This window comes from Nanorana parkeri, unplaced genomic scaffold (genome assembly GCF_000935625.1).
Source record: "Nanorana parkeri isolate BGI_ZX_2015 unplaced genomic scaffold, ASM93562v1 scaffold512, whole genome shotgun sequence".
Taxonomy (NCBI): Eukaryota; Metazoa; Chordata; class Amphibia; order Anura; family Dicroglossidae; genus Nanorana; species Nanorana parkeri.
In genome coordinates, this window is record NW_017306780.1 from 409,955 (window position 1) to 423,134 (window position 13,180).

A 13,180-nucleotide genomic window follows, 5' to 3' on the forward strand; every position below is an offset into this window, starting at 1 on the left:
TATATATATATGATATTTCCATGAGAAATGAGAACCACATAGTGGGGGACTATCTCTCTTTGTACCAGTTGAACAAGTGCTGACATTTACACAATTCTGGTATACAGCACAGCCCTCTCTTGTGGGACAGACATAAGACATGATTTTTCTCTTATGCAGTTAAGTAATACTAACAGGTCTTGTCCCTCCCCCAGCCTGTGACTGGGCATATATATAAGTAAAAGCAGAAGAATTGGTTCATTTCTCTTTCACTCTGCTCTTTCCTACTGGAATTCAGCTATAAACTAATCATTTGCTTTATCTTGCCACCTATGGCCAAAGTTAGGGAGCAATTCCAAGTAACTTGTGAATTCAGTCAGTAAGTTAGTAATTCTATCCAGCTAAAGTCAGTGAGTCCACTTAATTTACTATAATGTGAATTTATTAATCTAAAGCAAAGGTATGTTAGCCCCTCACATGGAATGTGAGAACATCCTTACTTTACTGTAACTTCCTCAATCTGCATGTTGCATCACTAATCAGATTCAAACTTGCAGGGCATCTTTGAATCTGCTTTGTGAGTGTAAAAACATTTCTTAGTACTGACAAATTCATACATCATTTTGGGGCAACCTCTCCTGTGTTACAAACAAGTAAACAAAAAGGGGTTCCCAGACTAGCAAATTTTTGATAAAAGGTACATGGGCACACTACAGCAATGTCTAAATAAGAGAACTAAACTACTGAATAGGTGGCATGTGTTCCCTGTCTCATGTGAAAATCTTAATTTTAGCTTAATTTCTGTTTAATTTTGTTTTGTTTTATTATGATTTGCATGTGCCTAACGCCATTCATGGTTCAACGGAGCGAGAGAAGGTCACTAATTCCCTGTTATTGCTCTAGCCCCAGTAGGTCACTGGAAAGTCCCGAGCCTAATTGCTATCAAACTTTACCTTCATTTCCTCCACTAGGTGCCAGGCTTACAGAAATCTATGAGAAAGACTAAAACAACCAGTGACAGAGTGGAACAGGCTAACATGATGGAACTTTTAAGTGCAGGATCAGTGAAGCGTATGTACAATACATTAATCTCCTTTTAAACCAATCTAAGAAGAATTTTCACGCATCACTAAACTACTCACTGACTTATCAACATGGATGTCACACCACTTCCTCAAACTAAATCTGTCCAAAACTGAGCTTATAATATTGCCTCCTCTCCATGTCCTCTCCCCTGACTTCTCTATCACAATCAACAGCACTACAATCAGCCCCTCGCGTCAAGCCAGGGTGCTCAGAGTAATCCTTGACTCTGAGCTCTCCTTTCAGCCCAACATCCAATCACTATCCAAATCTTGCCGACTCAACCTCCATAACATTCCAAAATTCCTCCCTTCTTAAAAAATGAAACCGCAAAGCTTCTAATTCACTCCCTTGTAATATCTCGCCTTGGCTACTGCAACTCCCTCCTTGTTGGCCTACCACTAAGCAGGCTATCCCCCTTTCAGTCCATTATGAATGCTGCTGCCAGACTCATCCACCTTACCAACAGATCAGTGTCCACCACCCCCTTTTGCCAATCGCTCCACTGGCTCCCATTTCCCCAGCGTATAAATACAAACAATAACATACAAAGCCATCTACAAATCTGACCCAAGCTACATCACCCACTTAATCCCATAATATCACCCAAACCGTCCCCTTCGCTCTTCCCAAGATCTCCAGCTCTCTTGTCACCTTCTCACATACTCGCCTACAGCACTTTTCCAGAGTGTGTCCCATTCTCTGGAACTCCCTACCCCAATCCGTACGCTTATCGCCTACTCTGTCCACCTTTAGGCGATCCTTGAAAGCTCATCTCTTCAGGGAGGTCTGTTCCACCCCAATATAACAGTACTTTCAATTGTTTTATTAAATCATCCCACACAATTATTACCTTTTGTATCACTTGCCCCTTCTAATAGACTGTAAGCTCTCACAAGCAGGGCCCTCCTACCTCCAGTACTGAAATTGTATTGTTAATTGTATTGTCTCCCTCAATTTTGTAAAGTGCTGTACAAACTGTTGGTGCTATATAAATCCTATATAATAATAATATTATTATAATAATAAAAATAATTTTCCTTTTAGTAAAGAATGCATTAGGGCCCATTCACACCTTGGCATCCCGGTGTGTTGTACTTATGCACGTGCATTAACATGTGCTTTTTTTCATGCATTAATGTGTGTTGTATTAAGCCTACCCATATAACTGTATGGGCAGGCAACACACCAAATTCTTGGCAATGCGGCACACCACAACTCACGGTAATGCTTTACTGAGCGCTGCAGTGAGCTGGAAAGCATCTAGGTTGAATCTGCATTGCATTGTTGCACTTCAATGCACAGCAAAAGTCTGTTTTCACCCTATATATTAGGAGCTGCATATCCTTCATATGAATCCAAAGGATTATGCCAAACTCCAAAGCAGAAACTTCAACTTGCACTTTAAAATAAAGGGTGAAAGATGCATTGTAAATTTAAAAAAAATGTATTTGCACTATAATCCAAAAAAAAGGGTTAAAACCTCTTTCAGCTTTTTATTGCTGTGTGTGTCCGTACTGGATAGATTTACCCTCAGTGGTGACCACTGTTACTGCAACAATGAGCGACAGGAAATCCAAGGTTTTACAGTAGGTGTTCTGGAGTATTTGCCCTCATATCCTGTTTTCTCTCTTGAAAAAAGAAACATTTTCCCCAGACAAAGACAGCAAAAGAAAACACTGTTGTAACCATTCAGTACTCTATTCAAAACTAGAAAGTTTTGGCTTCAGATACACTTCAAGAGAGGAAAAACACCAAGCAACTTTTCAGCCCTACACTCTATTAAACTGATTACTGTTTTGGTATACTTACAGGTGGCCCTGCTGGTCCAGTTGGTCCCGGTACACCAGGATCTCCTTTATTGCCCTTCAATATAAAAAAAAATGCATTTTAGAACTTCAGAGGTAAAATAAACAAGGCAATGATTTGTAAAAGACTATGACCTCTACTTACTCTCTCCCCTTTTGGTCCTGCTGGTCCTGGAACTCCTATTGGTCCAGGGGTCCCCTAATGTATAAATAAACAAGGATATTATTTTCAGAATAGCTGTCCTGCTTTATGCATTTGACATTTAGGAAATAAGCAAGTAGAAAGAAGACCATTTGTGCAGGCAGTATAGTTATCTTTGGCTTGTTACAGCTTTCAGCTTTGAGTCTAACCAGATCTTCAAAACACTGTGAGGATGTATGGATAAGTAACAAATGAGTAAAACTCCAAGATTCTATTTTAAAGCTGAAGTCAATGCATTCAATAAATGGTCATCAACTCACAGCTGAAAAGGGTAACTTCATGAAGACATACTGGTTTAGTCACATTTTTAAGCATTGTAACCATTGCAAATACATTCGATTAAAAGGAAAAAAGGACTTGCATCATTTCAAGAAAGTAGCTTAGCATGCAATTTGTAAATCACCATGCTGCAGAAATAGATGCATTTAAAGAGATCAGAAGGCCAGGCCATATATTCCATAACCACCGTAGGGTAGAAACACTAGCAGTACACAAATACAATAGTTATGCTTCTTACATTTATACTGGAAGTTGTAGTGCAAGGTTTTATATGGGATCTCCCAACACTGAATTCATCATGTGTCTTCACTGTTGGCTTGAACAAGCAAATTATTCAATACGCTTACAGTTCTGAACTTTGGTACAGGGTTATGAGATGATGACTGGCGAGATTGGTATTTAATAATAAAACATATATCCGCTGTTTTAATTCCTCTCAATGGATGCCCTCTAGTTGATCTACCACATTTCACATCCTTACTGTACCAACGGTACATTAGGGTAATATAATACCTCTTCAGGTAGTTTATGTGCTATTAACTTCCATGATGAACTTTCTTAGCCTTTATAAAGTGACAATTTAACAGGACCGTAAAGCAAAGAAGGAGAATGCTAAGTTACAACTAGATGCAGAAAGGATTTGTAATAAAGAAAGCACGCTTTTCTGGTCAGAAAGCACTGTGCCTCTCATTTAAATATATGGGAATTGTTTGTAAAGCAGGAATCAAATACTTCCTTCAGATATAGTTTAAATAAAATAAATATTTTTCTCCATCATGATGGAAAATCAAACTTTTAATTAATCTAAAAATAAAAGTGCTGGACAGGTATTGATATGTAAGATACCTTTTCCCCTCCATGCTTAAATGAAAAATATTTCCATTTTTATCAGAAAGGGAGAAGCCTCTTACTTCCTAAATAATGGCCACGGGTTGATACTAGACATCTCTAACCTATGATATGATCCCCACAGATCCCCTATAATCTTAGGAAGCTGAACAATGCTTAATGTGTCAGCAAACTGGAGTAGTGAGGATGGTCCATGTTTAAAGGATGTACTACAGCTAAATAGTTAAATAGGATTTTTATAACCTTAATAGTTTATGGAATAGTTTTCAGCAGCTCTATAACTTTATATTATTTGTTTTATTTAGAGGTGTGCGCACAAGGTTATGCAGGCCATCCATAACCTATTCTTAGTAAGAGAGCAATCCTGCTTGTGATTGCAGGCCCACCAGACAGGAAGTTTAAATTGCACTTGACTGGAGATTGAGCAAGGCGAAAGGATCACTCTCTATCCAATAGGGCAAAAAGGGAATTATCCTTATTGGTTGCAGAGATTTTTTACCCTGTTAGTAAACCTGTCAGTGATAAATGCTTTAGATGCTGCCTATGACTTGTTAACCTGCTCAGACAGGACACAACTTTTGTTTGGTTGACCTAAATCATTTTGTGTGCACAAGATGAAAATAAACCAAACTCCACCTTGAAAAATATGAACTAAAGCTTGATAAGACTTGGCAGGATTTCCAGAGATACCTAAACCTTGGCTTTTTAATGTTTAATCCCCTTGCTGCTCTCTTCAGTACATATCCAGGGATTCAGGACCATATAAACAAATAAAAAAAACCTTTCTTACAGTGCACAGTCATTATACAATGTCAGCATTTCTGTGCATATATGTATGATCACAGTCATAAGTTACATAATCACATTTTAATATGATTGTAAAACAGAACTGATGCTTTTAGCTGGATGCATACAATTCTCATATTGCAAGTACATGACAGTTATGTATTTGGTATGTATGTTTCATTGCTTAAAGATTTATTCTACAAAATAAAAAAGGCTAAGAAACTGTCATAAGAATTCAATGTAAATTAGCATTGGGTATAATGCTGCTAATCGGATGCTGGAGTTATTTAGTAGCGGACAGGTTGCAGTTAGGAGCAGATGGGGCAAGGCAAGGTAACAGGAAACATGTAGGTTAGTGTTATGGAGTTAAGACTCACCGGTGGACCAATTCTGCCGTCTAAACCTGAAGCACCCTGAACAGCAGGCCAGAGTGTCAATACACATGGAGGGGGCAGGAAAATGGAAGGGGAAAACAATGAGGGAGGGGAGAGGTGAGTGAAGCAGCAACTGAATACATACATACACTTTAATTCCCCTTCGATCAGAATCAGCACTGACAACACATGAGAATCGGTACAAGGGGAGGTGTTGTTATGGCACGTTGACACAGTAACTTGATGACATGTTACAACCTAACATTGCCATTGGTAGAAGGAAACCCACTGCCTCTTTGTTTTATGCATAGCTCACATATTAATACATTAGTAACAACCATCTCTGTTAATTCACAAAGCATTTCTACAAGTAGTAGATCAATGTTTCATACAGATTTAAAGATTCATTTAAGAAAAAAAGTTTGTCAACTGGACAGAAACACATTATGAACAGTAGATGATAGTTTTGCTGTTTCTACTTAAAATAAATAAGAAATAAAATCTGTCATGCTATGGTGAGCCTTGTGAACTTGATTTCTCTTAAAGCTAAACTTCAGCATGATATCAAAAGTCTCCATTTCATCCATTTATGGATTTATTATTTATTACAAAATCACCAAAAATACCTTTTTTTTTTACTTTAAAATGTGTCAACAGTATTAACAGCTATAGAAAAACATATACATATTCTTGTTATACAAATACTAATTTTTGAAATGATGAAGAATTTTAAAGGAGCTGGCTTATATAGCAATTACAAACATTCGTTCGATATGTCGTGATAGTTGTGTTCAGTACTGCTATACAGCATCTGCTATTAAATCACAGTGTATACAGTAAATTGGACAAACACAGTCTCAGTAAAACGAAACATACAAAGTGGAACTAAACCTAAAAACTGAAGACTTGCTATGGTATAAGGAACATCTAGAAATGTTAATTGTGCCTAGGTAGTACCCTAAAAAGTACATTTTGTTTTGAACCCTCCTAAAAAATATTAGTGTACTTCCCTGTATCTGAGGGTGCCTAGGCACTCCTGTACCTACAGCCTCGTAGCTTTATATCGGTGTGGATCTGAGACACAGCTGCCTCTGATTACTAGACTCAGTAGATTTGAAGTAAGATTTGGTGATGTCACTACAGTGCTACTCATTGTTCATCTAGCTGGGAACTCATAACATAACATAAAGTAGCAAAGCCCTGCACAGACACAACAAGATGGACGCCTCTACACAGACACAACACAATGGTTGATTTACTAAAGACAAATAGGAGGTTCACTTTGCAAGGAAATTTTCACTTAGTTTTGTGAGTGTGGAGAAAATTCCCTTGTAAAGTGAACATCCTATTTGCCTTTAGTAAATGAACCCTGCAGTTTCAAAAAAGACATGGTTAGTCAGGATAGAAAAGAGATCAGCTGCAGGGAGACCTCAGGCAATACTGGAGACTAGTCGTTTGCCCTCTGCTTGCCTTTATTTGGGCTCAGCTTTCGGATTTTAGAATGTCATTAAATTACAAATAGCAAATAACAGGTATTTCTACTGGTACCAAAATATATCTTATTTGACAGCTATCACTCCAGTAAGCCTATTCACTTATTCAGAGTGCCATGAAGTTCAACATAATACATGTTCAGACCTGACTTATTAAATCCATAGAATAAGCACAAACACATGACCCAGCACAAATGAAAGAAGAACACATCTCAGTATAGAAGCTATATCCTATTATATGATGAATTTCCAATTATTGCTGGATGTAACAAAAAAATCTGCATACAAATAAGGATTTTCACAATTCTTGAGGCTTCCCAATAACCTGCAGGTATTTTACACACTTCAAGAATAAAATGCAATAGGCTCAATTCACTAAGCTATAACAACCATTATTTTTTCTAGCAATGAGAGCTTAAAATAACAGTAATATGGCTAGAGACAGCACATGCATTATAGCTTAGTAAATTTAGCCTAATACCATATTAAAATGGAAAAATAAGCAGCTTTAAACCTAAATATAGTTATCAAATCCAACCACTGCAGCACTTTTATTATTTTAATGTTGGAAACCTGAAACTGAAAAACAAAACCTTCAATATTTGAATACCTGACGTGTTGGATAACCATTTAGATCAAAGGTAAATCAATAAATTGTTCTAAAAACTTTCATTATCAAGCAAATAAAAATTTGTGCATACGGCATATCATTCAATGGTTGTATAAAATTAAGAGTTAGACCACGGCACTATATAAAACATGCTTTTCATTAGTTGGGTAGAGTCACACAAAATCAGATCAAAATCAGTAAATGCAATTAATGTATTCTGTTTAATCCTGAAATAGCTGATTGGATCCCATGGCCTAAATCTTTGTCCTCTTTTGCATTCAAGAAGCGATGAGAGTAGATGTGCAGTGACATGTATCTCCTCTAGGTGATTCATGTTCACTATTTGTGCGCTTATTAAAGTGTATGTAAACCTGAAAAGAAAAATTGTATTTGTTGCAGCTTACCAGTCTTTAGATGTGGTGGCTCCATTAGTGTACTTTGTTCAGGTTTTTTTCCTATATTTTCACCTGGTGATCCTGCCAATAACACACTTCCTATCCTAGGGTTACCATGCTCACTCACTGCACTGAATCTATGGAGGAGTAGCACTGTCACCCTAGACTGCTCTCTTGATTTGGACTACAAACCCCACTTCCTCCTATCCTTATCTACAATACATAGAGGAGCATTGCTTTGTAGCTCCCTGAGGATAGCTCTTAAAGCTGATACCATTGTTTGCGATTTGAGTTTAGTCCACAGGAAGTCGCAAGAACACTTGATTTCTGACAGGATCAATATGCATTTTTCTGTACTAGTAGTAATGTACTTAGTCTTAACAAGGAAAACTGATGCTGCCAACACATCAAAGGACTGGTAAGATGCAATACATTACTTTTTTTAGATGTACTTTAAAGGTGCCCATACACTGTGCGATTATCGCATGATAATCGTGGGAAATCCCACGATCGTGCGATAATCGCAAAGTGTATGGCAGGCGTGCAACCGTTTTTACTGTACAGTTGCACGTCTTTTGGCTAAGGAGCATGTTCGAAAACCAGACGAAAATCACGCGCACACTGCCAGTTCAGCATTGCGGTCATCGGAAGCCCGCCCCTCAGCGATGATCGCAAGTACGATCTGCCTGTCCAAGATAGGCAGATCGTACGTTTTTTTTATTACTTTACAACAGTATGCAGAAGAAGGACAAGAGAGGGCAGGAAGAGATGCAGCAATTGTAGAGTCTTGCACTCAACAATTGTTGTAGTAGTCATAGATGCACATTTGAGGCACAACAGGAAGTTGGTGACTACCTTTGCACCAGTTTAAACGACTAAATGCAGGACAATTCCTCTCCATTTCGATATTTTAGTCATAGGTGAAGCCTAGTGGGGTAACATAGCTCCTGGCTTCTTGTATGTCTTGCATACTTTAGCAACGAGATCTCCTTGTCATAATTTTCAACTCTGTTCCTTCACCTTGGGTTCCTGAGTGTTCCTAGCCATAGTGCTGTGCTCTAGCACCTACTGTTGCATTCTCCATAATAAAAATGAATAAAATCAGAAGCTTTAGAAGCTCTCAACAACCAGGAGCTTAAGTGCAGAAATGTCACAAATAGAGTTCCTGGAGGATATCAAACATTTTTAGCTGGTTGAATAATCCAGCATTCAGCCAAAAATGAAATATGAGTAAGCTGGAAAAATAAGGAGAGATGGTGTGTAGATGGTACTGGTCTTGCGCATTACAGTTACAAATTCAGGGTGCTTAGTTTGTAATAGCACACCACAAAGATCACCATCTAAAACGACTAGCATATTCTAACACTTTGAGTAATATAATGGCTAGTTCAATAAAATTGGTGCCACATCTACTTACTGGTAAACCCAAAGGACCTTTATCTCCTTTTTCTCCCTGACTTCCCTTCTCCCCTTTTGCACCAGTCTCTCCTACTTCACCCTGTTGAAAACAGACACATTGTATTGGAATGAGACAAAGACAGAACCATGGTGAAAGGGGCCATATAGTCACTCCTAAAAAACATCCAAATTCTAGATTACTTAGATAATAATTATTTATCATATCTATCATAATAAACAAATCCGAATCATGACAGAGTTGTTTTAAACTCAGCAGTTCATCCATGCCAGATGTCCCGACAAAAGGCTTCCCTGCCACGAGGTAGTTTGTCATAAGTTAGAAATGTTTAAAAGCAAAATATAATGGGTGTCTGCTTTTTGGATTCTCTTGTGTTTCCAGGTATCAATCTCTGGAAACATCATGAAACAACATGAGTTTAGGGCCTCTTCACCCTATATTAATCTGTTGTTGTACATGTGTGTTAAAGAGTGGTATTTTGTGCATTAAAGCCAAACTCCAGGCTGCTTTTAAATGTCAAATGGGTCAAATGCCCTTTTGGTTAATGGCGAGGAAGGAATAAGTACAACTACTCACCTTATTTCCTTGCACCTTAACTCACTGCACAAAGTGCTGTGAGTTGCAGTAACGTGCAAAAAACATAGGTGTGAAGCCAGCCCTAATACAGAAGCAGTCTTCCGTCACTCCATTTGTTATACTTTTGTAAGGCTACTATATGATATTTTTAAAATAATTTCTATTAGAGGATACAATCAGGAACTGCAATCAAATAGTGTATTAATTTATACATAATTCAGTATTTTTTATCACCCCGGTTTGAGGTTGATTGCTGGAACATTTATAATTGATAGAGTTTTTGGCTGACTAAAGGTTGCTGTAGATTACAGATGCCCATTGCCTGGCACCTGACATCTGAACAAGACTGCATGTCAAGATGTTCACACAGCACACCTCGCTACAACAGCAAATCTATTTTGTATATTAAATAGAACAGATTAAAATATGTTAATGTATGCGGTTGCATGCATGGATAACTACTACTATACCAGATTACAGCACATCTGGACATATTTGGCAATTACCTTTTGGCCAGGAATTCCAGGTGGACCCTTTGAAGAAAAAGCAGAAAGTCATTACATAAAATCATGTACACTTACATAATGAAATATGTTGGTGGTTTGAATGCAGCAGCATATGGTTGGTGTCCACACAGAACATTTGCAGTTTAAATCCCAAATAACAAAGTATGCAATATATAGCCACTGGCAGGGGACTGGAACCCCATTACAAAATTTACTTATTCCTTATACCCAATCTGCATTCACATCCATTGTTTGTAACACACATTTACTTTTCTTATAGAAAGTACCAAGAAAGGCTTGTTCATACTTTCTGCACAGCTGAATAAAACACAGTGACTAGTGGAGAGATAATAAAATGAAAAAATAAAGAATTAGGAATTCTTTGGCAATAGCAGTGAGATTCCAGCAGAGGGTAGCAGAGGCTGAAGAATTGCATTATTCAAAAATTAGGTATACAGCAATGTGGGTTATGTTGGATGGCATCAACTTTACTCACAAATTGTACTTAATATTTAATATAGTCTAATTAACTTTATTGTTTCTGAGGTCTAGTCTCCATAATGCAGCTAAAGCAGCTGTGATCACCTAAGTTGGTTTATGTATCCTAGTATGTTTACCCATTCTGTTCATTTATTCTCTAAGCCTTCTGGGACATGCTAGCTGTTTTAAAATAATATTAAATCTGTAAATTCATCTAAACTTTAAGGTGTAACAAGACAAGACTGTTGGATATCAGTGGAATAATATCATTTTAAGAATTTAGTATAGAAGAATCTTAAGAATTTCAGCAGTTTGTCACAAAGACTATAACTAACACACCCTAATTAAAATAAAAGAAAGTACAAGGATAGAAATCATAGTGATGTTTAGCCAAGAGCTGGCACTATTATAACAGAACTGTTAAAACAAATCCCACATTTTGAAAAATGTTTCTTTATTTGGCCCAGCTAGGTACTGCATTATAAACATAAAGTGATATGCAATTTTTATTTTTATTTTTTTTAGTTGTGGATAAAGTCACGGAGACGGTTTCCTTTAGTGCTGTCCATGTGTTCAAAGGCCTAAGTACTCAGTCAAGTTATCTCTGTTAAAGGGGAGGATCAGAGGAAGGGTTGGCTGACACATTTATTCAGAACAGAACAAAAACAATTAAAAAATGTTATTAGCTAGGTATGAAATACTACATATTAATATTATGTATTTATCCGTAGCATGTATATTTCCAGCCAGTAAGTGGAACTCTAGTCTGCTTTTCACATACTTTTGTTTTGCTAAAAGGAGCTTAATATATACAGTATATACTGTATATATCATAGGTTTATAAAATATAGCATACAATTGACCCATTTAACTTTTAAGTAGGGATGCATCAATACCGATACTAGTATCCGTATCGGTGCTGATACTGAGATAACGAATACTCGCCCAAATGCTCATACTTACCCCCGATACTGGAACTTCCGGACAGAGAGAGATTTCCTCTGACCTGCAGTGCCATGAGGAAACATGAAGGCAGCTTTCCGGCCAATCAGTAATGACCTGCCTCCAGGCTTAATGAATGCTGTTTGGCCAGCTCGATGCTGATTGGCCAGGAAGCTGGCTTCCCAGCCAATCAGCATTGAGACGGCTTCCTGGGCAAGAAAGCACTAAAGCTGGCTCCATGCCAACGGAAGCACTGATATCGATACTCGGTATCGGCGAGTACCGAAAGATAAATATCGGTAATCGTAATCGATACCGAAAAAATGGTATTGGTGCATCCCTACTTTTAAGATACATACAATATAAACTTGCAAAATAGAAGGTCTATTACAACAACTGCGTGCAAAACTTACCACAGGCCCAGGAACACCAGGAAGTCCTGGGGGCCCAGAAACCTAAAATAGTAAAATAGTAAAATAGAACAAAGATATTTATGGTACACCTCAATGAGGAATACTGTAATTTTATCAGTGCAACTTAAAATTAAATTCATAAAAACCTTGTGTAGATCTTTACATGTCAATAATTTCCTACATATCTATAGGAGTAGATATGAAGCAATCAGCCATGAGTGGTTTAACCCCTTCATGACTGAGCTAGTTTTCAGGTTCTGTTCATAAATGACTGACACATTTTTTACATTTTTGCTGTGTGATTCTTCCAAAGCAGTAATATACTTTCTTACTAAATGTACCCACACATATTATATATTGTTTTTTAGAGGACAGATAGGGCTATATAATTATATCACATATGTGTACCTAACCCCTCACTTAGTTTGAATAAAATAAAAAAAATGAGGAAAAAAACTAGAAGAAAACACTTTTTTCACAAGTTTTGATTATTATTTTTTTTTTTAGAATTTTTTTATATTAATTATAGTATAAAAAATATATTTATATATAATTTATATTTTCCTAATTTTGTTTTACACTTTATTTTAATTTTTTTACACTTTGTAAAAAAAATAAAAATAAAATAAAAAAACTTTTTTTTTTCTTGTCAGTTTATATCAAGCAATCACTATGACAGCTTGATAAATTAACTTTTTTATTTTATTTTTGGCTATTAGGCTGATCCAAACTTAGGAACAGCTAATAATAACCTTAGAGACTGATCCTGACTTTAGTCAGATTCAGATCTCACTAAAAGCTCTTTGATCGTGCCTAGACGATAACTGATACATTTCACTCAAAAGATATACATTGTATCTCTTTGGTGAAATGTATCCAAACATCGGGCTCTCGAGCTGTCAAAACAAATAGCAGAGAGGTGAGGTGAGTCACTGCTGCCTCTCTGCTATTTTGAGCTGTCAAATACGGGATCGCAAATTGCTGTCCT

General features: G+C 37.0%; 1 protein-coding gene across 1 annotated transcript in view; it reads right to left on the reverse strand.

The window, feature by feature from the left end:
- The window catches only part of COL13A1 (collagen type XIII alpha 1 chain), a 232,837-nt gene that overhangs the window by 17,580 nt on the left and 202,077 nt on the right, over positions 1-13,180 (reverse strand). The window contains exons 33-38 of the mRNA XM_018561268.1: positions 12,193-12,234; positions 10,358-10,384; positions 9,276-9,356; positions 3,016-3,069; positions 2,875-2,928; positions 1,245-1,253 (exon numbers count right to left, since the gene is read on the reverse strand). Coding sequence (XP_018416770.1) covers positions 1,245-1,253; positions 2,875-2,928; positions 3,016-3,069; positions 9,276-9,356; positions 10,358-10,384; positions 12,193-12,234 — 267 coding nt within the window. The remainder of the gene's footprint in view (positions 1-1,244; positions 1,254-2,874; positions 2,929-3,015; positions 3,070-9,275; positions 9,357-10,357; positions 10,385-12,192; positions 12,235-13,180) is intronic.